This window comes from Ursus arctos, unplaced genomic scaffold, assembly GCF_023065955.2.
Source record: "Ursus arctos isolate Adak ecotype North America unplaced genomic scaffold, UrsArc2.0 scaffold_11, whole genome shotgun sequence".
NCBI lineage: Eukaryota > Metazoa > Chordata > Mammalia > Carnivora > Ursidae > Ursus > Ursus arctos.
The window spans coordinates 70,096,085-70,121,467 of NW_026622775.1; the positions used below are offsets into that span (position 1 = coordinate 70,096,085).

General features: G+C 48.1%; 1 protein-coding gene across 9 annotated transcripts in view; it reads right to left on the minus strand.

Moving 5' to 3' along the window:
• Positions 1 to 2,442: 2,442 nt before the first annotated feature.
• SLC39A14 (solute carrier family 39 member 14) overlaps positions 2,443 to 25,383 on the minus strand; it is a 45,513-nt gene continuing 22,572 nt past the window's right edge. For 2 of the 9 annotated variants that reach the window (XM_026519032.4, XM_057310221.1), the window contains 8 exons: positions 17,520 to 17,797; positions 15,359 to 15,545; positions 12,311 to 12,480; positions 10,243 to 10,365; positions 9,291 to 9,479; positions 8,957 to 9,164; positions 7,601 to 7,785; positions 2,443 to 5,580 (listed from right to left, as the gene is read on the minus strand). In XM_026519032.4, coding sequence (XP_026374817.1) covers positions 5,434 to 5,580; positions 7,601 to 7,785; positions 8,957 to 9,164; positions 9,291 to 9,479; positions 10,243 to 10,365; positions 12,311 to 12,480; positions 15,359 to 15,545; positions 17,520 to 17,783 — 1,473 coding nt within the window. In that variant the 5' untranslated portion in view covers positions 17,784 to 17,797 and the 3' untranslated portion in view covers positions 2,443 to 5,433. Of the gene's footprint in view, positions 5,581 to 7,600; positions 7,786 to 8,956; positions 9,165 to 9,290; positions 9,480 to 10,242; positions 10,366 to 12,310; positions 12,481 to 14,459; positions 14,630 to 15,358; positions 15,546 to 17,519; positions 17,798 to 22,417; positions 22,616 to 24,930; positions 25,098 to 25,383 lie in introns of all 9 variants that reach the window. The other 7 variants (XM_026519036.4, XM_057310219.1, XM_057310220.1 and 4 more) reach the window with 6 other exon arrangements.

Sequence of the window (25,383 nt, forward strand, 5' to 3'; positions counted from 1 at the left end):
CCCAACGCCAGGGCTGCAATTTTTGTATCCGATTCTTGCTTTGGTCACTGAGTGGGCCTGGACTGTGGTCCGAGGACCCGCGCAGAGCTTCCCCTAACCCCATCTCTCCCGCCAGCCCAGGGCCAGTCTGCCTCTTACTCTAGGGCTTAAGTCCCTCCAGTCGTCCTCCTACCACTCCATACACACTGACAGAGATGGCAATACCCCACTTCTCATATTAAATGTGTACACACCCACAAAGCCAAATGCAGGACAATACATATTTTAAGAGTACATTTCATATTTACCATTACTTCATCAAAAGAGGTCTTGTCAGGGGTCGCCACTAGGAATTGCCTGATGAACTTTCTATGACGTGTGTAATATCTGTAAAAACCCATATGGATTATTGCCTGAGTTTATTCTTTGTGTTCCAAAAAACTATAAGCAAACCACAGGGAAAAAAAAATCCAGATCCCAGTGGATCTGCCTTTTGACTTTTTGACTGCCGGGGTCAGAACACTTGATTTCAGCTCAAGTCATGATCTCAGTGTCCTGGGGTTGATCCCCAAGTCAGGCTCCACACTCAGCAGGGCGTCTGCTTGTCCCTCTCCCTCTGCCCCTCCCCCTGCTTATACTCCCTCTCAGATTAGTAAAATCTTTTATTTTTTTTTTAATTTTTAAGGGTTTTTTAATCTATTTATTTGAGAGATAGAGAATGAGCAAGTGAGAGAACACAAGCTGGAGGAGGCACAGAGAGAGAGGGAGAAACAGGCTTCTTGCTGAGCAGGGAGCCCGATGTGGGGCTCGATCCCAGAACCCTGGGATCATGACCTGAGCCGAAGGCAGTCGCTTAACCGACTGAGCCACCCAGGCGTCCCTAGTAAAATCTTTTAAAAGTAATAATAACATACACGAGCATTAGGATGGGACGCCTTGCTGACTCAGTTGGTGGAGCATGTGACTCTTGATCTTGGGGTCGTGGGTTTGACCCCATGGTGGGTGTAGAGATTACTTACAAATAAAATCTTAAAAGAAAAAAAAAACTGAACATGTTATTTTCCCACAAATCAAAAGCCCGTTGTCCATGTCTTTATTATTTCTTGAAAGGGGTTTTGCTCAAATCAGATCTCAGCATCATTGAATGATAAGTCTGCTTTTTGAAGCAAGGTGATAGGAGAAGGGCATTCACCTTCCACCAAAACGTCCTAAGTGGCCCACCTGGTTACGAGCATTACAAAGAATGGGCTAAGATCTTAGTCTTAACCTCCTGAAGGACTTGTTTACTTTGCTTAGCTCTGTTCTACATGCGCCACAAATTCAACTCTCAAACTTGCTTCCAAATGAAGGAGGACCAGGGGCACCCGGTTGGCTCAGCAGTCGTGAGTTTGAGCCCCACATTGGGCAGAGATTACTTTAAACAATGAAATCTTAAGTAAAGGAGAGCCAGGTAGCCAGCCATAAGCAAAACCAACACCAAAGACAGAAAAACCCCACTCAAACAGTTGCTAGTGGCAAAGGATTGTTTTCGCAGACCTTTGAGGCATTTCATTTGCTTTTCTTCATTCATTCCTCCTGGGCGGCAGGTGCTGAAATCCCAGCAAGAAGCCAGATATGGCCTCCATCCAGGAGGAACTCAGCGTATGAAGGCAGATTACTGCTAAAGTCCGGGACCTGACGGTCGGGCAGGGAGGTGCCGACGCCAGCCCGGGGAGGCTCTTCACGGGCGGCACGCGCCAGAGAACCGGCTGACAGTCGTTCTGGGAACTCCGGCGGATGGTAGCCCCACACAGCAGCTAGTTAACGCACTTTAGAAGACCGGTATGAGCTACTTGACATACTCTTCTTGAGTTCTAAATAACGGAAGGACTGAGCGGAAAAGCATTTGGGAATCGCTAGAGTAGTGATAAGATCACATCAATTCCTTTCCCTTACTGCTCATTTTTGTTGTGGAAGAAAAGCAACTGACCCCTGGCCCTGGGACTAAATCGAACTAAGAACAGGTTTAAAACTTTAGGTCTCCTGACAGGATTTCCCCCTGTAAGACATACAGGAGATGTGGTTCAAAGGAACGGAGCATACTCCACGAGTTTCATTCAGGGAGAACAGCGTGATAGGTTCTTGCAGTGTGCAACATCACCGACTGTGTGTGTGTGTGTGTGTAAATCATTTTCTTTTCATTTTTTAAAAAAGATTTATTTTTAAGTAATCTCTACCCCCAACGTGGGGCTCAAACCCACAACCCTGAGATGAAGAGTCGCATGCTCCAACAACTGAGCCAGCCAGGTGCCCCTACGTCATTTTAAAGTGAGCAGGTTATGATATGGAAGGCTCCGCCTAAAATCCCCTCTCCGACAGCAGGAAAACAACTTTAGACGTCAGTGTGACACTATCGCCACCTTGTGTTCCCCAGGCTCCATTACACCCGCATTCCTGTAAAAGATCACACTTGGGATTCAGCAATACAGAATATAGCTTTATTTATAGAATCTTACAAATAAAACATTTACCGTCCACATAAGTTATTTTCTTTTCTAACTGATCCTCATAACACCTGAGTTATTTAAAAAAAATACTGTGATGGAACTGCAGAACTGTAAAAGGAAAGATGAACAACAAAATCTAACCTCTCTCTTTTGCAAAACTCAAACAGCTTTTTGTTTTTAAGCAGACTTCCAGAATACTACCATCTCTTTGGAAGAGGACTTACTAAAGACAGGTCCTAGGATACCCAAACAGAGATGCCTTCTCTTTTAAACCCAGGGTGAAGGACCAACGAGGGAAAGCCCCACACTAGACACAAAAGATACTAACCGCCTCTGGGGGCAAGGACAGAAGGCAACCTGCCCACCAGGGCAAGAGTAAAAAGCAGCGGAACCCCCGCTCCTGGGTCACTGCTCTTGCACGTGACCTATGCTTTCCTCGTTAAGGTTAGGAGCTGGTCGCCTGGGGAAAGATGTGGAAGACGCTAATGCCAGGGGTGAGCAAGTTCTCAAAACTTGCTACGCCTCAGACTTCTAATATGTACCAGTGCTTAAAACAGCAAATCCAATACTGAAAAGCCAAAAGGGAATCGCCACATGTTCAATGCATGAGGCCAATCTGCCGCCAGTGGCAACAGACACTCAGTTGTACTACTCGCGTGCCTCCACCCCAACCAAGTTCCAGCCGGGACTGGCCTGTGGACCAATTACGGTTTAAAGAGAATTTCCCTTTGAGGCAGCTGTCTATGAAAGGAAAGTTCTTAAGTCAATACAGGTGTGCATGAAAAGGGACAGCACCCTAGTACTCCATACTTTAATTTGATAACAATTACATTTTCAAGCTCTTCTCCTAAAGCTAGGACCCACTAACTCTAACTTAGTATTCTACTCTAAGAATGGTATTGGAAGGAATGGCAGGTCTACAGGGAATGCTAAAATTATAAATTTCACATAGCCATGTGAATCAGGGAAAGAGAAGTCTCGGTAAAGTCTCAAGGTTCGAGTGTTATTTGCTACTAGCTCCCGAAAGCAATGTCAGACACTGAGAAAAATAAAACAGAAAAGACAAAGAACTGTTTTAAAACAGTAACGACAATAAAAATAATGATAATATAAAAAGTTAGATTCCAACATTCAAGGAATTGGTTCTTTGGTAAAATTGGACCATAATCCTATCAGGAGTCAGTCCTGATATTTACTCTAGAATCTTGAGAACTCAAGTTTTCCTTCTTCTCAGCCCATTCTCAAATCCATCCAAGTCAACAGGCAAGAGAAGGAGAAAAACTTATGAAGCATCGCCAGCAGTTTTCCTGCTCATACTCTTTTCAAGACTATTCCTGGTTTGAGGGCCATTTCCCAAGAAGAAAAAAAAAAACCCAAAACACAAAATAGACATGGCTTTTAATTACTGTACAGTGGAAAGTCTTCCTGTGTGAGAACAGAAAAACTCACAGGTGTTGGCCATGACCAGCACTCGTCGGTCACGCACACAAATCAGCTAGTGAACATAGCCCCTGGGCTGCAACTGTGGGCACCACGAAGAAAGGCTTCTGGAGAGACTGGCTCCCCAAAGTGGCTAAAGAATCTCACATTATCAATATGATAATAATAAATCAATTCACCTAGTGAACCTGGAGATGAGCTCCCCTGAAGCCAGCGTTCTGAGGAGAGGGCTCCACAGTGCCTGGGGCTGGCCTACGGTCTCACAGCCAAGTCTATCAACCCAGCCTCTGAAGTGGGTCAGAGCAACTAATGGTCAATTCAGTACAGGATTCGCCCTTTCTCACTTGGGGTGAGGGAGGAAGGGGAACCTAAAACCCACTCAGCGTCTCATCAGGAAGCCCCTGTTCAGCAAGCACTGCAGTGCCCATCTTCCATCTCAGACTTCCATCACTCGTACTTTTGTTTATGCAATTAATTCCTACACTGCACCTGCACTGAGTCCGTTTCCGACCACCTGTGCCTAAGAAGGGCCTGAACCGCACCGAACTCTGCGAGGAAGTGCGCCACTTTGCGGCAGAAGTGCTGGCCGGGGGGGGGGGGGGGGATTTGTGCAGTCTCCCCTCTGATACGAGACTGTAAATGTGCTTCTAGGGACGCAGATAAAAAGTCTCTCGGGAGATGGGAGAGGGGAGGAAGGGGAGGTGGAAATCACAGCAAAACCGACTGATTTCTTGCAGGTCTCCATTCTCCGCCTTCCGTTCTGTCAGTGTGAATGTGAAAGAAGGGGAGGTGGTCCAGGCAACTGACCGTGTAGAGTGAGCAGTCCACCGGCGGGGACCGCCGGCTCACACGTGAGGCCACCACACACCAGCTGCAGCCACATCATCATCCAGCACTTCTACCCCCCGCCCCCCCAGGGTGATCCTCACCGCCTCTCCTGCCCTACAGATGTGTTCCAACTTTCAGTTCTCTTTGAGAAAACAGGCAACTGGACAGACTTTGAAAAAATAGGAGGGATTCTTGTTTCCTGTACTTTTTCTCTGGAAAAATAGGTGAATTTATTTCAAAATGGGTCATCCTGAGGTCCAGGACACACATTTAGATTCATGGGTCCTGAAACAACAGACTCACCTCCTGATACTGCTAGCCAAGTCATGGCACCGGCAGTATTTTTGCATTGTAGGGCAAGGACGCAAAATCTCTCGGTGCTGGTTTAAAGAGAAAGAGGCCAGGGTAGCCAGAGAAGAAGTGAGGCTTGCCCGCTAAGGAAGCCGCATTGCAGTTGCAGGGTTACTCTGAGAAAGAAGGGGGACGGGAGGGAGGCACTACCTAGAGCCTGGTTGCCAGGACAGCTTATTCCTAGGACAGAGCGTGTGTAAAAACAGCTGACATCTGAATGCAGTACAGTCCATGTCACAGTTTTTAATACAACCGCCTCTTCGGAGGTGCGTCGTGGGTGTCGAGTCCTCGGGCCAGGGACCAGGCGGCGGAGGGCCAACTTCCAATCCCGCCGGCTCCTGGCAGGGCCCTACCCAATCTGGATCTGTCCTGAATACATAGTGAGGACCAGCATGATGGTGAAGCCAGTCAAGAGGCCCAGGTTCTGGATGACAAAGGGGATCAAGACACTGCCGTTCCTTTCATCCTCTTGGCACACCTCATTCATCTCAGGGAACTGAGAAAGAGGAGAAAAACCAGACAGCTGCAGTTCCTTTTTCAACCTGGGCAGTGTAGGACACTTCAGTGAGAGAGACGGGTCACACTGAATCATCATTATAACACCTAGCCCTAAGCACATTTATTTTATTTTTTTTAATTAATTAATTTATTTTTTAAATGTTTTTTTATTACATTATGTTAGTCGCCATACAGTACATCCCCGGTTTCCGATGTAAGGCTCGATGATTCATTAGTTGTGTATAACACCCAGTGCACCATGCAATACGTGCCCTCCTTACTACCCATCACCAGCCTATCCCATTCCCCCACCCCCCTCCCCTCTAAGGCCCTCAGTTTGTTTCTCAGAGTCCATAGTCTCTCATGCTTCACTCCCCCTTCTGATTACCCCCCTTTCTTTATCCCTTTCTTCCCCTACCGATCTTCCTAGTTCTTATGTTCCATAGATGAGAGAAATCATATGATAGTTGTCCTAAGCACATTTAGATTAGAACTTGAACACAATAATCACCGTATAATATAGGGTTACAACGTAATGGTATAGATCATTATGCTATAATCGTTCTAGAGAGACAATATAATTAACATATATGTATATTAGACAGAACTCGTTCACAATGACAATCAGCAGCAATAGCCTTACCAGCTGTGGTCCAAGGTGGCTACGGGTACTTTTCAACTAAGAGAGGTAAACAAGTATTTATCCGTGCACGGAGCCCTGGATAGGTGTAGATGCTAGCTAAAAATAACTGCTCTGATAAAAATCAACTGTTTTTTTGTGGACTTGAAAAACACTTCAGAAGATTTTTTTGTTGTTGTTACCAAAACGCCGCTGCCCTGTCTTTGGGAAATGAGCCACTATGTAGGAGCCAGAGCCTGGAGCTAAGACATCGCTGTGACTCAAGCCCAGCTGCGGGCCAGCAAGGTGGATGACCATGAGCACAGCTCCGAATTCGAGTAATGCAAGCAGAAGACTACCCTCACCCTGGGAGCACTCCCCCACAGGAGGAGAGAATCTAAAATGTTTCCAGGGAGTGAGGAGGGGTCATGGTGGTCAGCACTCTCACCATTGCATCAAAAGTATTATTTCCAAAGGATACGGGAGATCATTCCTGTGAACATGCCAGAGAACATGTCATGCCAACAAACAAGAAAAGAAATCACCCTGTTCTTCAAAAGATGTAACCAATCGGGTGTTTCATTAGCCAACTTGAAGCTACGTAGAAGGGTTACACGAAACGTTAGCAGGTATGAGACCACGAGCGCTGCCAGATGCCGCCGAGAACAGCAACACCTGTTACAAGCCTCAAACCTCAATGCATCCTTTTTGAGCCAGCAATTCGAGTTCTGGATAAGCTACATCCTCTCACCAAATCATACTGCCATTGAAAAGGATGCTTCTAAAGAGTATGCAACATGAAAAATGTCTAGGATATATTAAGTAAAAAAGGAGATCTAAACATAAAATTGTATATTCAACGTTCGTTTCCTTTCCCTCCTTCCTTCTCTTTATACGCATCTATCCTGTAATACTGAAGTATTTAAGGGAGGACTTTGGAGAGCTGAGGTTAATCCTTTTCTTTAATAACACATGCTGGTAAGTTTTTTGTCCTTTAAAATCTAATGTCCTCTTAAAAAGCACTGAACTGGGGGATGCCTCAGTGGCTCAGATGGTTAAGTGTCTGCCTTTGGTTCAGGTCATGATCTCCAGGTCCTGGGTTTGAGCCCTGAGTGGGGCTCCCGGCATAGCGGGGAGTCTGCTTTTCCTTCTCCCTCTGCCTCTCTCCCCTACTCATGCTCTCTCTCTTGCTCTGTCTCAAATGAAAAAAAAAAAAAAAAAAGAGCAATCTTTTAAAAAAGCACTGAACTATACACTTAAATACATGAATTGTGTGGTATGTGATTCCTCAATAAAGCTGTTATTAAAAACAAACTAACTCATGTCCTCTCAGTTCCTCCCGTTCAATGAATAACCCAGTCCCACTTTGCCTACATGGCATGAACTGTGGGAGACTTACCATATCAGCCAGAGCAATATACAAGAACATTCCTCCAGCCAGTGCAAAGATCCAGTTGGCAGAGAAGTGGCTGCCAGCCAGGATGCCAAAGGCCAGGCCCACGTAACAGCAGCAGGCAGAAAGGAAGTTGAAGAAGAGAGCCTGCTGGATACTCATCCCGGCGTTGAGCAGGATGACAAAGTCTCCTAAGGCGGGACAACAAGAGGGAAGGGCGTGGAAGAGTTACGCGAGTCACAGACAGAAAACATCGCAAGGACAAACTGCTTCCACTACGCACAACCTCTGGGTGAACAATCGGGACAGCCTCAGACCTGAGATCACAATGACAAGTCTAAGGCTCCCTTCCTCTTTACGTCTAGGAGCTGTCTCATGTACAAAACTAGCCCTGAATTTCCAGCCTGAGGCTGAAAATAACGCACAAGATTTTCAACGCAGATAAGCCACTAGCAATAGCCTCACTGCTCTTTTGATGGATGATGAAATAGAAGGAGCTTCTTTCCTCACAACTACACTGAATGGTATTTTCAGGAAACAGAAGTGAGACTGAGAGAAGTTAAATAATTTGCCCAAAGTCACAAGCCAGTAAATAGGCAAAGCCAGGACTTGACCTTGAGTCTCTCGGCCTCGGCAGTCTGGGCCTTTCACACTCTTGCTCTGATAAAACTAAGGACCTCCTAACTCCTGGTTCGTCTACTTCTTCCACCCACCTGACCTCTAACAGACATCTCAACTTTTGGAAGATTAATAGGATGTAAGAGATAACCTTAAAAAAAAAAAGGGAGAGAGAGAGAACCTATACTGAACACTTAGAATACTGTATGGCACATAGCAAGTCCTTTTCAGTTTTTGTTCCTTTAATTCTCATGAAAAAGCTACGAAGCATTATTATTAACCCCATTTTAGAGGTGAGGAAACTGAGCCACAGGATATGGGGCTACAGGGAAACACCCCTATGAAAATCTCCATCATTCCCGGGGTGCTTAGATGGCTCAGTTGGTTAAGCGACCAACTCCTGATTTTGGCTCAGGTCATGATCTCGGGGTCCTGGGATCCAGCCCCGTGTTGAGCTCTGCTTATCTCCCTCTCCCTCTCTCTCTGCTCCCCCACCCCCAGCACTCTCTTTCTAAAATAAATAAATAAAATCTTAAAAAATCTCCATCATTTTCAATGATCAATTTTAATTATTAATTCAACTGTTAAGAATTAGTGGTTAGATTTCACAGAGCACACAGAATGTGTTAATCACAATAACATTCTGAAGTCTGGGGGGGGAGGGGGCCAGGCGTAGGAAGGGGTTGTGCCAACAACCAAGGCAGCGTAGGTGGACCGGGGATGGCGCAGTGCCAGCACACTTACCCAGCTCATGTGGGAACTCCTCACAGAGAATGGCCACTGAGGTACTGATGCCTTGGAAAACAGACACGGTGAAGGAGGCACCGATAGCCAAGCCATCGATGAAATTGTGGAGGCCGTCACTCAGGGTAATCATCCAGGCCAGAGTGCCGATATGAGAGTAGCGGACGCCTTTCAGCCAGTAACAGGCACTCTGGGAAGCCTGCAGGTCCTACAAGAGAGTTCACCGCCATGGCCCCCAAGTCAAAGAGTGGAGGATGGACCTTCAAGGTAGACCTGAGCCATCAAGGCCCCTACCAGTTAAAGGCTCCCACCCAACAGCAGATGGCCCACTGACCTGGACGGAGAGTGAGCCCACGATGACCTTCTCATCCATCACAGGGGCCTTCCCATCCAGCTCGCTGCTGCAGTGCTGAGGAATCATGTGGTCCAGATCCCCATTCTGCAGCTTCTCAGTCACCCCCTCCTCCTGGTCCTTCTTGGAAGGAAGCGTCTCAGAGGCATAATGGCTATGTCCATGATGATGCTGGAGGGACCACCAGGAGGGATCAGCATGACACTCACCCGAACCACCAAGCTTCCTGAGCACTCACTCGGGGAGGGTGCTCCCAGCACTGGGAAGACCTCCTCATTCCCACCATCAGAGAAAACACAAACAGGCAATACACACAGAAAACTAGGGAAAGCTGTTGTAGAAAGCTGAACCAAGGTGAATGGAAGGGCTTGGTGAAGGACAGAAATCAAAGCAGTGATGACCTCAGGGCCAACACTCCTTCCAGCGAGGCGGCCCTGCCCGGAAGGCTTGGAGCTGCTCCTTTGCAATGGCTAATCTGAGTCCATTCAGCAGCTGTTTAGAGGATAACTGCATGCCAGGCACCAAAGACACCTTTTCGGAGCTCTACTGCAGTGGGCATCCAGCTTCTTTGTGGTGGTACTTCCTACCCAATGACTCTATGTATCGAGCCCCTCCCTCACCTCTTACAGGTACAAAAGGTATATTAAAGAACTGATCTCTAATGAAACAAGAGGAGAAATTGCTGCCTAGCAAAAGGCACACAGGCCGGATCTGGTTTCTGGTCTGTCCTCACCCTTTGCTAACGTCCTCGTGAGGTGACATGGGAGATCTACTCCTGAAATCTGTCCACAGCGGGGGTGGTGGGTGGGAAGTGGGAACAGCAGGTAAGTTCACTGCACCGGTGCTCAGATAACCCCACTACCGAGACACACAAAGGTTTCTAGGATGGATGCTTTCCCTAGAAGCACCGCCTTTCCCAACAATTAGGCCTCACCTCATTTTTCTGCTTAAGAAGCATCTTCAAGATCTTCTCTGTGAAAAAGAAAAGATAAAAGCCCCCAAACACCACTGCAGACTTGGAGACATAATAATCTTCCAGAGGGTTGAAGCCAAAAGCCTGTGGACCCAGGAAAACAAAATGAGTTTAAGAAAATTAAAAAAAAATCTTTACGGGTCCCCTCATCTCTTAACCACTTCCTTGATTCTAGGAAAGGAAAGAGACGTACTCACTGGGATAAGCTCTGCCACCTACCACTTCCTTCCCTTTCCAGCAAAACTGAACCCCTGACTTGCCCTCATGCCGCATCATCAGGCCTGTAAGGTTCTCTCTAGCTTATTTTCTGATGCAAAAGATAAATCCTCTTTAGAATTTTACTCTCAGGAAGAACAGCCTTGGATATGGTTTTCTACTTTTAGTAAAGACTCTGTCTTCATTTTTCCTGGTGCTTTGCTCCAAGGGCAGAATCTGCCCACAAACTCCATACTTAAGAAGACGCTTATGTTTATTTTCATCGTTATCTGATGTCCCTGGCTGATCTGCCTATAAACACAAAGAGAGATGGTATAATTACACTTTCTAAAATGGGAAATCCATTCCCCAGTTAAAAAGTAAGAATTGCGGCATCTTCCTGACCACAGACCTCCCGGTGACCACAAAGCCAAGAAAGCAGACTGTGCTACTGCACATGTCAATTTGGGGGTGGGGGTTTGTTTTGGGCTATTTCTGGAAACTTCACTGATCCTGGGGGGAAAAAAAGAATCTACTGGGAAGAGGACTGGAGCAGGAATCAGGAGAATTCCACACTCCTGCTCCTGACTTGTGGTGAGGCCTTGGGAAACTGGCCGGTGACCTGCTCCATCTTCTGACAGGAAACAAGCCTCTTGAATAAATCAGCCTTCTCATGAACAGGGCAAAGATGAAAGTGGTCCTAAGTACCAGGAACTCTGGGCTACTTGAAAGGAGAGTGTTTTTTCTTTCTGTTTTAAACGGGCAAATTGCATCTCTACTTGCTTGTATAGTTTCCTCAGAGATGTAAAGGTCAAGTTCTAGAGTAGAAATGACACATACAGGCCGTCTTTCCAGGAGAGACAAATCATCTTAAGAAGAGTGGAGTGAAACCGTCAACTAACAGTTCTCCACAAAAAGCCACAAAGGATGGCAGAGTACAAAAGCATGGCGCTAGGCGTTATGAAACCCGGCATATGTGCTCTTGTTTTCTGTTAAATGGGTAAAACATTACTTGTTCTCTGGACATCAGTTGATCTATGAATCCACTAAGAAGACACCAAACTACATCTTAGAAAACGTAAGCATCATCTTTGTGCTTCAACTCTGGCTATGCCCAGGCCTGTCAGACCACCTACAAGGAGACGCCTCCTGCTTACTGTCATGAGTGGGACCACTGCAGGGATTAAACCAATTCAGATGAAGCTTCTCCAAGGCTGCGTGCCAGACTTGACAAACACTAAGCTACTCCCGTTCTATGGAGATTTTGTCGTTAACCTAGGCAATGGGACAAAGGTGCCGTCCGCGTATGTGGAACCAGGCTGTCTTATTTAGATTACTTTGCCCCAAGACAACCTACTGCAGAGAACAGATCTTTTCATTGAGACCTATGGATTCTGTTGTTTTTGCTGTGTGTGCCGCAAGCTCCAAATTGGGAGCCATCAAGTGTTCTAACTACACTCCATCCTTTCACCCAGCAGTTAGAGAGCGTGTACTGGGCACCCAGGGCTTTACAAGTATCAACTCACGCAGCCCTCACAACACCATCATCTCCCCCATTTTACAGGAGGAAACAGAAGCACAGAGAGGTTCAGTGATTTGCCCAAGGTCACTGAAACTTGTCGAAGGTGGAGCTGGGATCCCAACCCAGTTCCCAAACCTATGCTATGTGGCCTCTCCTCACTCATGACTCAATCTCAGCTTTATTTTCCAAAAGAAAAGAACCTCCTTCCTATGTATGCCTTGTGTCGAAGTGGAGGGTTCTCCCGCTGTGCCCTGCAGTCCCACCCCCAGAGACTGGCATGCTCCTGTGTGAGAAAGCCCTGGCTTGTCATACCTCGGGGATGAGCTGGAAGAGGGCGTTGGAGTAGAGGGTTCCAATCGCCAGAGCTATGAAGTAGAGCAGCAGCCTCTTGTAAAAAGTCTTCTTCATGAAGGGCACCACGCTGGCCCCCATGAGGGAGCAGAGGGAGATGACGGTCACACAGAGGAGACCATATCCCCACACTGCCGTTGGGGGAGAGCCAGCCCCACCCAGGACAGGGAGAAGGGCAAGTGCCCCATTTCACAGCAACCACCATTTAGGGGAAACATGGGGTGGGAAGGACGGGGAGGCAACGAGGGAGGTTTGGGTGGATATTAAAAAGGAAACAAAAAAGAAAAATCAGAGAGACAAGTAGGGAGGGAGAGAGAAACAGAAAATTTGTTAGTGATTCAAGTCTGATGAAATTTCCTTCAATCAGTTCAGAAGAAATGAGGAGGAATTCAAGGTGGCCTTGGAACCCCATGGCTCCTGCCCCAGTTGTTGCCTTTGGTGGCCCGAGGGACACCTGGCAGCGCACCTGCCAGCTGGTGTGGCTACAGGGCGGGGCGCACCTCGTCACACAGCAGAGGTGTGCTCATGCCTATCCACAGGCTGCCCACGGCAGACTTTAGACTCAAGGGCTCCGCCTGTAATAGGAAACAAGATCAAGGGGACAGAGAAAGCTCATTGTGCTGCCGTGTTTGCTTTTCCCATCCAGACCACACTGTATAGACACACACAGTACCACCTGGACTCGGCCTGGTTGGTGCAAGATTCAACACAGTCAGATGTGCAGGGCAGCGGGAGGGAGAACAGCCAAACTCAAGGCCCATCAAATTCAGTTTCTTAACTTCTCAGGGTTTTTTGTTTTGTTTTTTTTTCTCCCAAGTTTGTTTCCATTTGCTCTGAGAGTGCTCCAGCATAGAGGACAGAGTTCCAAGGTCACCTTGTCACAAAAAAATATTTCCTCTGTCATTTCCCAGGGTCCCACACTCCAGGTAGGATGAAATGGAGCCAGGACAAGGCACGCCCCTGTGAGTCACAGGGGCGGAGAACGTACAATTATTATGTTTCCATTCAACAGGCAATACGGCATTTTATTTCGAATCTTTAAAGAATTAATAAACTCAATTTCTGGAGCTGAAGAAAAAAAAAGCCCAAGATGAGGCCTCCGTGAGAAGTGCTTGTTAGATTCATGTGGGATTTTGAGATAACATTGAGATGGTTCCTCTTAAACCAGATTTCGTTTCTCATTTAGAAGGAACAGGCAAGGCCTGGGCACCTCATCGACATCTCTTCTCGGTAAGAGTCTTTCGACTGGGAAAGGCTGGACAGCCACTGACACGGGCTCTTTTTATGAAAGGCAGCCGCCTCCGTTCCCAAAGGAGGTCCACACACAAGTCACCCCTACTGCATGGGCACAGCCCTGTGTGAGCTGACAAAGTGGGACGACCATCAACTTGGGTCTTATTTTTTTAGCTCCTCAGTGGTCACAATCAAAAAGCAAAATTAACAAATATTTCAAAACAGTCAAGTAAGGGCACCAGGCAGTCAGTCCTATCCCAGGAAAAAGTCAAGATGCAAGGTAGGTGCCCTTCCTTTGTCTTGGAATTTTAGTTTTGTTTGTTTTTGTTAGTTTTTGTTCTGTTTGGCTCTCTATGCTACGAATTATGGCCTACTTGAAAAAAAAAGGATCTCTTGCTTTTGAGCCTAATTCTATCAATCAGTTGGTAGCCTCTTTTCCTTCCACCTCCTTCCAGATGGGTGATCTCTGGTGGCCACACCTGAGTACTGCCAGGGCCTCTGCTTCTAACAGGGCGGGGATGGAGTACCAGGGCTTGGACAGCAACCATCAGCTGCAGCGCTGCTCCTGAGCCCTGCAAGCTGGGCTCTGGGGAGGCAGGGACTGGGGAAGGGAGGCTAAGAGATCTGCGACAGGGAGGGCAAATGGGGAGAGCCTTGCATCTGACATCACCTGAAGAGGCCACAGGCCAACCTGGGTGCCCCAGGAGCAAGAGAAGACCCTTGAGATCCAGAGTTAGAAGTCATATTTGTGCCCCCTGCTATGAGGGAGAAGTGAATTTTCCAGGTGGCAGCTGTCAGGTGCCTCGGGACATGGGTGGGGGCGGCGCAGCGGCCAGCCGCCGGGGAAAGAGGACGCACGAGTTCTGTTCTACTGCACCTCTGGGATGAGCTGGAAGAGCGCGTTAGAGAGCAGCGTTCCAATGGACAGGGCGATGAAGTATGTGAGCACACGGCTGAAAAAGGCTTTCTCCGTGCACGGCAGGACGAGGACTCCCAGGAGAGAGGCCAGGTTAATCAGTGAGACACTGAGGAAGCCAAAGCCCCACACTGTGGAGGAACAAGAACAGACGAGGGCCTCCATTACTGAGGGTGGGGTGTTCTTGCTGCCTGGGGTGGCCCGTTCGGACTTCAGCTACGATCAGGGCAGAGAACACCAACCCGGCAGTACCGACTGGAGTCCATCTCTGGCTGGGTGCTGTGGGGAAGCCTACAAACAACACAGTGAAGTTGCTACCAAAAGAAGCTTACCTTTTCAACAGAGAGGCAGGTGAAAACAACAGGAAAGTTTAAAAACCAGGGGGGAGTGATGACAACAGGAAACAACGAGCATCACGCAGGCCGCACATGCTAGGTACCAAGGGGTGGGCAGCGGTTTTTCAGAAGGGCACTGCAGGCCCGCGGGAGTCACGGACACTCAGCCATGGGCAGTCCCTGGTGGCTGGGGCACAGGTACTGGGCAGGGCGGGGGAAAGGAGGAAGGGAGCCAAGGGCAGCCAAACTGAAACACCGAGGCATTAGTCCCTTGCAGATAAATGAGAACAAAAATGAAAAAGAGGCCAAAAGAAAACCACCCCAAACACATCCACGGGCTGGTCCAAAAGCCCAGCACTGAGCTCACCAGCCACGCCACCCAGTCCCACAATACACCAGAGCAGTCGTGTAGTCGGAAAACACCAGCGTCGTCACCCCTCTAATCCACTCCCCCGGTGTTGATGAGCTGCTCACTGGTTATATCTTCCGAACAGCACTGGCCCCAGCGTCCCTGTCCCTGCTCACCTTCGATGGCGCTTGGCTTTCCCTCTTCCGTCTGCTCATCCTCCTCGTTCTCCTGGTTCTCAGAGGAGCAGGCTCGGGAATCCAGCTGCTGGAGGATGGTAGGGCAGAACTCCTGGAGCTCAATCCTTCCAATCCGTGACTGGTTGCTCAAGTTGTGGGCAGCAAAGAGGTCTCCAGAACTAAAGCACTGAGACAAAGGGGGAGAGGAAGGAAGCCTCTCAGAACCCAAAATCACATCTCAACCCTTGCAGTAACCGACTCAGGCTTTCAAGAGGAGAAAACAAAGATGGAACCTGTCCAAATTCTGGTGGGTCTGTAGACTCATCTCTAGGGATCAGAGCAAGGTGGTCGCTAAACCTGGAAAACTGATAAATAATCTCAGCGATCAGTCACCCAGTGCAGTCACACACCTTACACACACCCATTAGTACCTGGCTGCCCAGAAGGTCTGCGAACAACTGAATTCCAGTCTCTGTGACCAGGGTGTGGTTTTGGAAAACACGACTCTATTTGCATACCTGAAGATACAGCTTCATGCAGATACCAAATCTACCTGCACATCACAACAGCCTGAGGAGTCAGTATATTACATGCATATTCCAGATACTTCTCCAGAGCTACTGAGCTCTGGCACCCAAAGAGGAACATCAGTCCCCATGACCATGTATGCAGTATTGACCCCAGGCTGAAGAGTGCGTTGACAGAGATTAGGCGAGGAAGGAAGGAAAATCTAAAGATTCAGTCTACCGTGGAGCATGTAAGGGCCGGTAGAGGACGTGAACGCTCAGTCCTCGTGGGAGGCGTTAGGTCAGTGGTTCTCACATACCGTTCTTATGAAACACCGCAGTTTTACTTCTAATTATACTTCAGACACTTACACATCAGTCTTTATCTGGGTTGGTTTAACATGGGTCAGTCTCTAACAGCCCTTCGGGTGTGCTGACAAGTGAGAGTTTCTGGGCCTACAAAGCAGAGAGCTGGACTCCAGCGACCCCGAGATACTGCCGCTGTGCCAGGAGGCCCTCTGGGGTCACTCTGCATGAGCCTGTGAGGGCAGCCTTCTCCCCAACTCCGACATTACCGCACACCTGTGGCTCTGCATCCAGGCTGCCCGGTCCCTTGGCCACATGACCTTTACATCCTTCAAGATGAAGTCCCTGGACACCTATCCCACAAACCTTCCTTGCTTACTCAAGCAGACACCTCACTCCTCCCTCGTCTCTGAACCCTATGAAGACTGTCCAACCCACAGCATGTAACACTTCATTTTTTAAAAAAGATTTATTCATTTTAGAGAGAGAGAACGAGAGAGTGAGTGAGCGGGGAGGGGGGCAGAGAGGAGGAGAATCTCAATAGACTCCCCACCAAGCATGGAGCCCAAAGCAGGGCTCAAGCCCATGGCCCCTCCCACAACCCCAAGATCATGACCTAAGCAGAAAGCAAGAGTTGGATGCTCAACCGACTGAGCCACCCAGGTGCCCCTAACACTCCACTTTATTATCAGATAACTGTGTCCTCAGTTGGGTAAGCTCTCCATCTTGACAGCAAACTCTTCACCATGACTCATTTTTCTCTATTTCTCGCAGCACTCAGCACAGGGAACAAAGCAGATATATAAAGACATTGCTGGCTGACTTACACTTGGCTGCCACAAATAGCCTCAAACTATGATTAGCCAAGATGACATGGAAGAACAAAGAACCAGAAGCCAAAGGACTTAGTCAGTCTTAGTCCTGCACTGTCCAGGAACTCACTGTGGGACCCTTGGCATTTCCTTCTAAATAGACTTTCCGCCTACACCTGGAGGGAGTGAGGCTCGCCTGTGACTGCAGGCAAAGGGCTTTATAACCTGTAAACCCTGTGAGACATGCCAGCTGTCCTGGGAGCTCTGGCTTGCCCGCAGGTGATCCCAGAGCAGCTGGGAAGAAGCCCGTGGAGGGCTGAAAATCCCCGCTGACTGCTCTCTCCAGTCAGGGCTTCAAAACAGCCATGTGGGAGGACAGGAGGCGCTGCTGGGGACCCAGACAACAGGGGAAGAAGACTTGGCCCCTCTACTCTGCCATCACGGCTCGCCTGCCCCAAGTTGCTTGGGCTCCCCATGCCTGACTAGACTGTGACCCCTCAGAGGGCAGACAGTGCTCAGCAGAGCTGAGAGCCTTACCGTCGAGAGGTTCCTCTGTCCATGCACGGGCTGGGTGACATTGTCCCGGCCCACGCCCACATCCAGGTGGTTGAGCAGGGCCTTCAGCTGCTGCAGGGTGAGGCTGTCACCCTCCCCGTAGCGATGCAGGAGGTCCTGCAGGAAAAAGGCCGCGCTGATGCCTGACGTCCCCGTGGACACGGCGTGAGCTTCAGGAACAGCACTCCATAAGCTGACCCAGGTCAACAGGAAGCAGTTAGGGAAGGCTAGGTGGAGCAGCGTCATGGTATCAAATATGCCTGCAAGAAGGAAAAGCAGGTGAGTGAGAGGCTCCAGAAACCCACCCTCTCCTCCAGCTTCCCCACCAGATGCACGGGACCTGGCAGCCTCGCTCCAGACAGCCTCCTCTCCCCTCTGACTCTTCACCCTTCTCTAACGCCTCTGCCAAGCTTTTGAGAAAAACCCTTCTTTTCAAAGCATGGAATAAAAAAATAATGAAAGGACAAATTCAACAGATTTGACTAAATTTAAAAATTAAAAAGTAAAACAACTGTGATTATGGTTAAAGAGTCTCTATCTTTTAGTGACACTGAAATAATCACAGATTAAACGATATCTCATCTGGAATTTGCTTCAAAATAACAAAGGAGGGGGTATTTGCATTGGGACCATAGACAGACAAGACCAGGCATGAGTTAGGAACTCATGAAAATGCTTGATGGGTGAATGGGAATTTATTATACTAGTCCATTCTTTTTAAAGTAAGCTCTACACACAACGTGGGGCTTGAACTTAACAACTCTGAGATCGAGAGTCCCATGCTCCGCCGACTGACCCAGCCAGGCACAACTATACTATTATACTTCTGTATGTTGGAAATGCTCCAGAATAAAAAGTTGCCTTAAAAACAAACAAAAACAGGGGTGACTGGCTGGCTCAGTCAGTTAAGCTGTTAAGCGTCTGCCTTCGGCTCAGGTCATGATCCCAGGGTCGGGGGATGGAGGCCTGGCTCCCTGCTCAGCTGAGTCTCCCTCAGCCCCTCCCCCTGCTCATGCTTGTGCTCCCTTGCATGTGCACACTTTCTCTCTCTGAAATAAATAAATCAAATCTTTAAGAAACAAACAAAGGGGCGCCTGGGTGGCTCAGATGGTTGAGCGTCTGCCTTTAGCTTGGGTCATGATCTCCAGGTCCTGGGATTGAGCCCCAGGCCAGGCTCCCAGCTCAGTGGGGAGTCTGCTTCTCCCCCTCCCTCTCCCTCTCCCCCTGCTTGTGCTCTCTCTTTCTCAAATGAATAAATAAGATCTTCAAAAAAAAAAAAAAATAAATAAAAAACAAAAAACACACACCAAAAACAAAAACAAAACTACAACTAAAAGATGGGAAAAGATAGACTGGGAAAAAGTACACCATCAAACATGACAAAGGTTTATTTCTATACTACCTAAATTAGAGAACAAAAATGAAAAAATACTTGGGACTCTCTGGTTTGTTAAGAATACACTTAAAGGGGTCAGGGGATGGGCAAAATGGGTCAAGGGGATTGAGAGGTGCAGACTTCCCGCTATAAAATAAGACACAGGGGGGCGCCTGGGTGGCTCAGTCGTTAAGCGGCTGCCTTCGGCTCAGGGCGTGATCCCAGCGTTCTGGGATCGAGCCCCGCATTGGGCTCCTCCACTGGGAGCCTGCTTCTTCCTCTCCCACTCCCCCTGCTTGTGTTCCCTCTCTCACTGGCTGTCTTTTCTCTGTCAAATAAATAAATAAAACCTTTAAAAAAAAAAATAAGACACAGGGATGAAAAGCGCAACACAGGAAACACAGTCAACACCACTGTAATAAGTTGGTGTGGCCACAGGTGGTGAATGCACTTATCGTGGTGAGTGTGTAACGCATATAAATGTCGAATCTCTGTGTTCTACACCTGAAACTACTATAAACCATGTCAACTATACTTCAATTAAAAAAAGGAATACAAACTTAAAAGATGGATGGTGCTATATTGCTTATTAAAACAGCAAAACAGATTAAAAAAAAATACAAAACCAAATGTTAGTGAGGCGTGACAACAGGGTAAGATAATGCTGGTGGCTAGATATAACCAGACTCTTGAAAAGTTGTGATAATAAAAGCGTTTCAGTCCTTTGAACTATTACATCTACTTTTAGAATTTGTACGAACAGAAGCAACCCCAAAATAAAAAAGGCTAAAGGCAGAAAGTTATGGTCAGGCAAATTATATCAATTTCATTGACTAGTATGCAGCTATAAAAATGGAGTTTAATGTTAAGGAAAGCAGAATGATTATGTAACAAAGTTAGGAAGTGAGAAGGAACAGGGAAATACAGGTCTCAGAGATAGCAGGGCTGATGATGATTTTCTTTCGTTAATCATTTCCCTCAGTATAGTTATAATTTAATTAGGGAAATAAACACCAGGCTGGGTGGGGGAGGGCGGGAATGAGCCTATTTCAACTAGACCCAGGAACCCAATCACTGCAGGCGTTTCCCAGGGCTCCGGCCCGCCCCACAGGGGGTCACTCCACCTCTGGGCCTTTGCTAAGGCAGAGGAGTTAGAACAGAGTGCTTACCAGCAGGCTTGTTTGCATCCTGGTTCTGCCACTTACAAGCAGTGCAACCTTGAGCAAGATATTTAACCAGGGTCCACATTCTAGAGTCACTCACAGTAGTGATGCAGGGGCGCCCAGCTGACTCAGCTGGTGGAGCCCACAACTCTGGATCTCGGGGCTGTGAGATCGAGCCCCAAGTTGGGTGGAGATTATTCAAAAAAAAAAAAAAAAATCTTAAAAAAAAAAAAAGAGGAATAGTGATGCAGCTTACCCTGGCCTTTAGTGTGAGAAAGACCAGGCTTGAATTTCTTTTTCTTTCTTTCTTTCTTTCTTTTTTTTTTTTTAAAGATTTTATTTATTTATTTGACAGAGAGAGAGAGAGAGAGCCAGCGAGAGAGGGAACACAAGCAGGGGGAGTGGGAGAGAAGAAGCAGGCCTCCTGCTAAGCGGGGAGCCCAGGTCCCCCGGATCACACCCTAAGCCGAAGGCAGACGCTTAACGACTGAGCCACCCAGGCGCCCCTTGGCTTGAATTTCTGTGTCACTGCTGGCCAGATAAGTGACCTTAGGCAAGTTACTTAGGCTCTCTACCTCGGTATTCCCATCTATAAAACGGGTATACACCTCACTGGATTACTCTGCAAATTTAATGACATGAGCTACCGTAAGTCACCAAGTGCCTGACCTATAGAAAGCACTCAACCAAATGTTATAATGGGATTATAATCAGCAGGGTTCCTCCACTTTGACTCCCTCCCAGCCCAGATACTGAGCTGCTACTGGAACTATCAGGAATACCCCGTGGCTAACTTGCTGTAGGCCTATAGCACACACATCACATAAGTCCCCCACGACAAATATACCAAGGGACATTCCAGGCTTTAGCTTCCACACATGGGCCATGCATAGAATCTGGGGACAGAAAATCTCAAGTCTTCAATGGAATGTACTTTGAGTCACACAAAGGGTGGATTAGCCATCAGCACAAATGGCGGTTTGTAAAGCGTTACTTTGAGACTGCAACTCTCAAATCTACACTGAGAACCAGAAGTTAATATAGTGAGCAGGAGGGATCTTAGGCCCAAGTGGCTAAAATCCATTGTACCAAGAAAATAGTCCTCTATCTGACCACCCTGTCACCGGTCTGAGCCATGTGTTGTACTGTCAGAGTGAAGGAGAGGAAGGCTGTGTGGATTCAGCCAAGGAGGGCAGAGAGATGAGGAGGACAGCAGCTGGCATCACCAGTGCCAACCCTGCGAAGCACCTGACAGTCATGGATTCCTTGAAGAGAAGCTGGAATGCTTACCCTCACCTAAGAGATGAGGAAACCCCACTTCGGAAATTAGGAAGCGTGATCCATAGCCAACAAGTCAAGTAGTGAAGCTAGAAATTAAATTCTTCATGAACTGAAGCCAGGTCTGAATGAAAGGAAAGTCAGCACACTCTGAACCACTTCCCTTCTGTATGGTGACATAAAATACAGACCCTGGCTCCCCAAGGAGGTCTGCAAAACCCTGCAGGTCTCTAGGCAGGTCTTCCCAGGTGTTGTTTTTGTTTTCTTTTTGAAGATTTTTTTTTAAAAAAGTAATCTCTACACCCAACGTGGGGCTCAACCACACAACCCATGATCAAGAATTGCACGCACTACCGCCTAAGCCAGCTAAGCGACTCAGCTCTTCCCAATTTCTATCAGCCCCAACAAGCACCCCAAATCCAGGCATAACATGCACTGAAGACCTGTGCAGGGCACCCCCCAGGTACACCTTAGAGGCCAGGCTGTGTTACAGGGTGCCTTCTTAATAAAACAAACAACGGTTCCCACTTCAGCTATATTTCTCAAATTTATCTGCAGCAACCTCAAAACATTCAGAACAAACCCAAAATCACTCCAAGTGTGAGACACCCCACAGACCTTTTGCGGCTTTACCTGGATGGGCATTCGTGTCAAAGTCAGCATTTACAAAGCATGTGGTCTTTGCCAACCCAGGGGCCCCGTGGCCCCTCCGTGTGGCTGGTCCAGCCTCCTCAAGTGCGAGAGTAGATTCAGGGAGGGGAAACCCACTGCCTGACCCAACAGTCAGGACATGACCCACCCCCCAGAGCACCTAAAAACTACTGCAGGGCAGGAAGAAGTCCTGGTCCAGGGATCTTAGAGCTGCTGAAGACACTTCAAATCCAAGTAACCCTGGCCTTTTGGCAGACACAAAAGGGGAGCTTTCTGCTCCAAGGGAGATTTCTTTTTTCTTTAGCTACCAGTTATTCTTAGGGAAAAAAAGCTTTATAAAAGTTTACAAAAAAAAAAAAAAAGTTTACAAGAGATTCTTTGGAGGAAAGAAAGGAGAGGAAGAAAACACATACAGCTCTCGATGCAGCTGGACGGCGAAGCTGAGCAGGGGTCCTCAAGGTATGGGTCCGGCAGCAGGATGAAGCCCCAACTATTACGGCTGGGGAAATGGGCGGGCCCCAGCAGTCCTTCCAGGGAGCCAAGCCAGCTGCCCTCAAGGACACCTTCCAGAAGTAGTAAGAGAAGCACGCAGGGCAGGACATGAAAACAAGCTGGAAAGAGACAAAGGTTCGAATGTGCTCTTGGCTCAGAGGACCAGGCTCTCCCACTCAAGAGAAGTTGGAGTCTCTCCACTCCTTTGTTCACTTGGCCTGGGTTCAAATAAGTAAATTATTTTAGTGCCTTTAGGTCTGCCTCCAAGGCGCCAGACCCAGCCCTCCTAGGGGGAAGTAAAAAACCCAAGAGAAAGTCAGTGAGAGACGCTTGCTTTCAGACCCTCTGTGAAACTTCAGGTCTCCGTAGCATCTTGGGGGCTCCTAAATCAGAATCTCACCTGCCTGCCATCCCTTCACTTGGTTCAGAAGTATCTCATCCTACAAATGGCACGTCTGGGCCGGGGACATGGTGTCACTGCTCTGTCTACCACACTGCCAGTTTTCTATGCCCACCTCGCCTATCAGAGAGGGGCAAACACAGACTTCTCTCCATGGTGACGAAGCAGCAACTCTTCCCGATGCTTACTCAATCCAGATGCTGGACCTCTGGACCCAATGGGTGTGGTAGCGGCCAGGCCTCCAAACATCCACTCCCCTCCCTGACCACCAGCTGGCCAGGTGGCCGACCATGCTCACTCTCAGGCCCCTCTGAGCTGAGGGATGAAACAGGCAAGACCCAATGCTTCAGAGACAACTACTTCCAAGCCCACTGGTAAGCCACAGGAAACGGATGAAAGATGTTTGTAAGCACACCTACCTGGGCCTATTCTGTGCCCCCTCAAAGGATGGGTTATATGGGAGTACAATGAATTTGATATAAAGCTAGAACTCAAGCTGAGCCATTAGTCAGCTGCAAGTTGAAGGATAGCAGTCAGGGCAAGGGAAGTCTCAACTGGGTTTTTACAAAGCACTTTACTTAAAATTGAGAAAAGGCTGACTGTCCCTACCAAAGCAAGCAAGCAAGAATGACCGTGGGGCTGGAGAGGTGGAAGAGGAGTGTGGAGCGGGGGTGGGGGTTGGAGAGGCCACCGTGATCAGCATGATGACTCCCAGAGCCGTTGGCCTCACTACTGGCAGGCCTCAGTGAACCACCTTAAGCTTTCCTTTCAACTGTCTTCTTCCCCACCTAAAATCCAAAGGATGTCAAAAGAGGTGTCCAGTTCTCTTATGTTCCTCTTGGGGACAGACAGCAGGGGCTCTCTGAGGTACCTGTGACCTCAAGACATCTAGGGCTCCAGGGCTGTGAGCACCATTGCCCCAACTAACCACAAGGCAATTCCCCATCCCTCTGGGGGTTCTTTCCTGGTCAAGAGTTCACTTCTGTAGAACACCTTCCAACAGACTGGTCTTGCTCCAGTCTCCATCCCCGCCCATTCTAACACTGGGACCCGGTCAGCCCAATAGGACGGTCTCCCCAGGGGACACTCCCCACTAAGGCTTAACAACTGAGGGGTAAACAAAAGCGGATGGCTCCAGGGAAGTCAAGGGGGCAACATTCCTGGCCTCCACTACAAAACCCTGAAACTTGCAAGACAAAGACAAAGCCAGGAGGAGGGGAGAGGGGGGAAGGTCTCGAGGAATCAAGAACCCTGGGTCCAAGTACCAAAGGAAGTGCTGGCTTTGGCAGCAGAAGGACCACCAGACCTGGTGTGAGACGGCCAAATTGCAGCGACTCCACGCAACGCACTGACCTCATTATGTCTGTTTCCTTAATTCAGAAAGAGGAAAAGAAACCTGCAGAGTTTTCTGAGTATTAAGAAAGATAAAGTATGTTGAAACATTATACGAAATAAAGATTTCTGAGTTTAGATGGAGAACTGAAATGGTATTCACAATTTCCCTTCCCTTAATCATTAACATTTGAGTAAAACATTAGCCAAAAAAAAGGTACCACCAGCAAGCAAACAAGGAGAGGGGCATACTGTAATATAGTAACTTCAAAACCAGAGGCAGATTAAGAAATGCAGGAGGCACCCTCCATGGCTCATCTCCTAGGCCAGGCCCAGCCCTCACAGCCAGAGTGAGGAGAGGAGGGCGGAGCCAGAATTCTCACTGACCTCCCCCAAATCTGCAGAGGTACACAGCCACCAATTCTTTTTCCTCTCAATTAAGGAGTAGTGGGCAAAGCTGCTGGGCAAACAAACAGGTGACACTGGAACAAGAACAATGAGTGACTGTCCTCTGAGGGAAACTGGGGCTCCACGGCCACAGACTGAACTGGGGAAATGATTCACTTCCAGTGAGTATTCCTCCCCCTCCAACAGAAGTGGGACACACCTCCTAGATCTGTGGGCTGAGCCCCCCACAGGGGCTGCTACCCACACCCAGAACCTGGGACAGAGCCATCTCTTCCAGCCCGGCCCCGCACTCACACTGGTGCGGGCTCCAGAAAACAGGTCTTATCTTAGAGCCGACAGCGCCCAACAGCACTCGCGTGAAGACGGTGAGAACAGCCGGCAAACCATGCAGAAGACAGAGATGTCAACCCGAAGTAAAACATAATTCCAGAGACGCAAGTCTTCCCAACCGCTTCACCTAACTGCAGAATAACGTAATTAGGACATTAATGCAATAAAACCAGAGCCCAAAGATGAAATTACAAAACAAAATGAGGTCAAAGGGATGTAGGCTTCCTAAAAAAGGAACAAAACAACATCACTAAAGAACCAATAAATAAATTATAATGAACAGAGAACAAATTTCTGCCCGTAATTTAAAATAGAAATAATGACAAAGGAGGGTCTGAGATAACCACAGTGAGTGCAGATGGAAAAGACAGATTAGAACATGCAATGAGGGGGACGCCTGGGCGGCTCAGTCAGTTA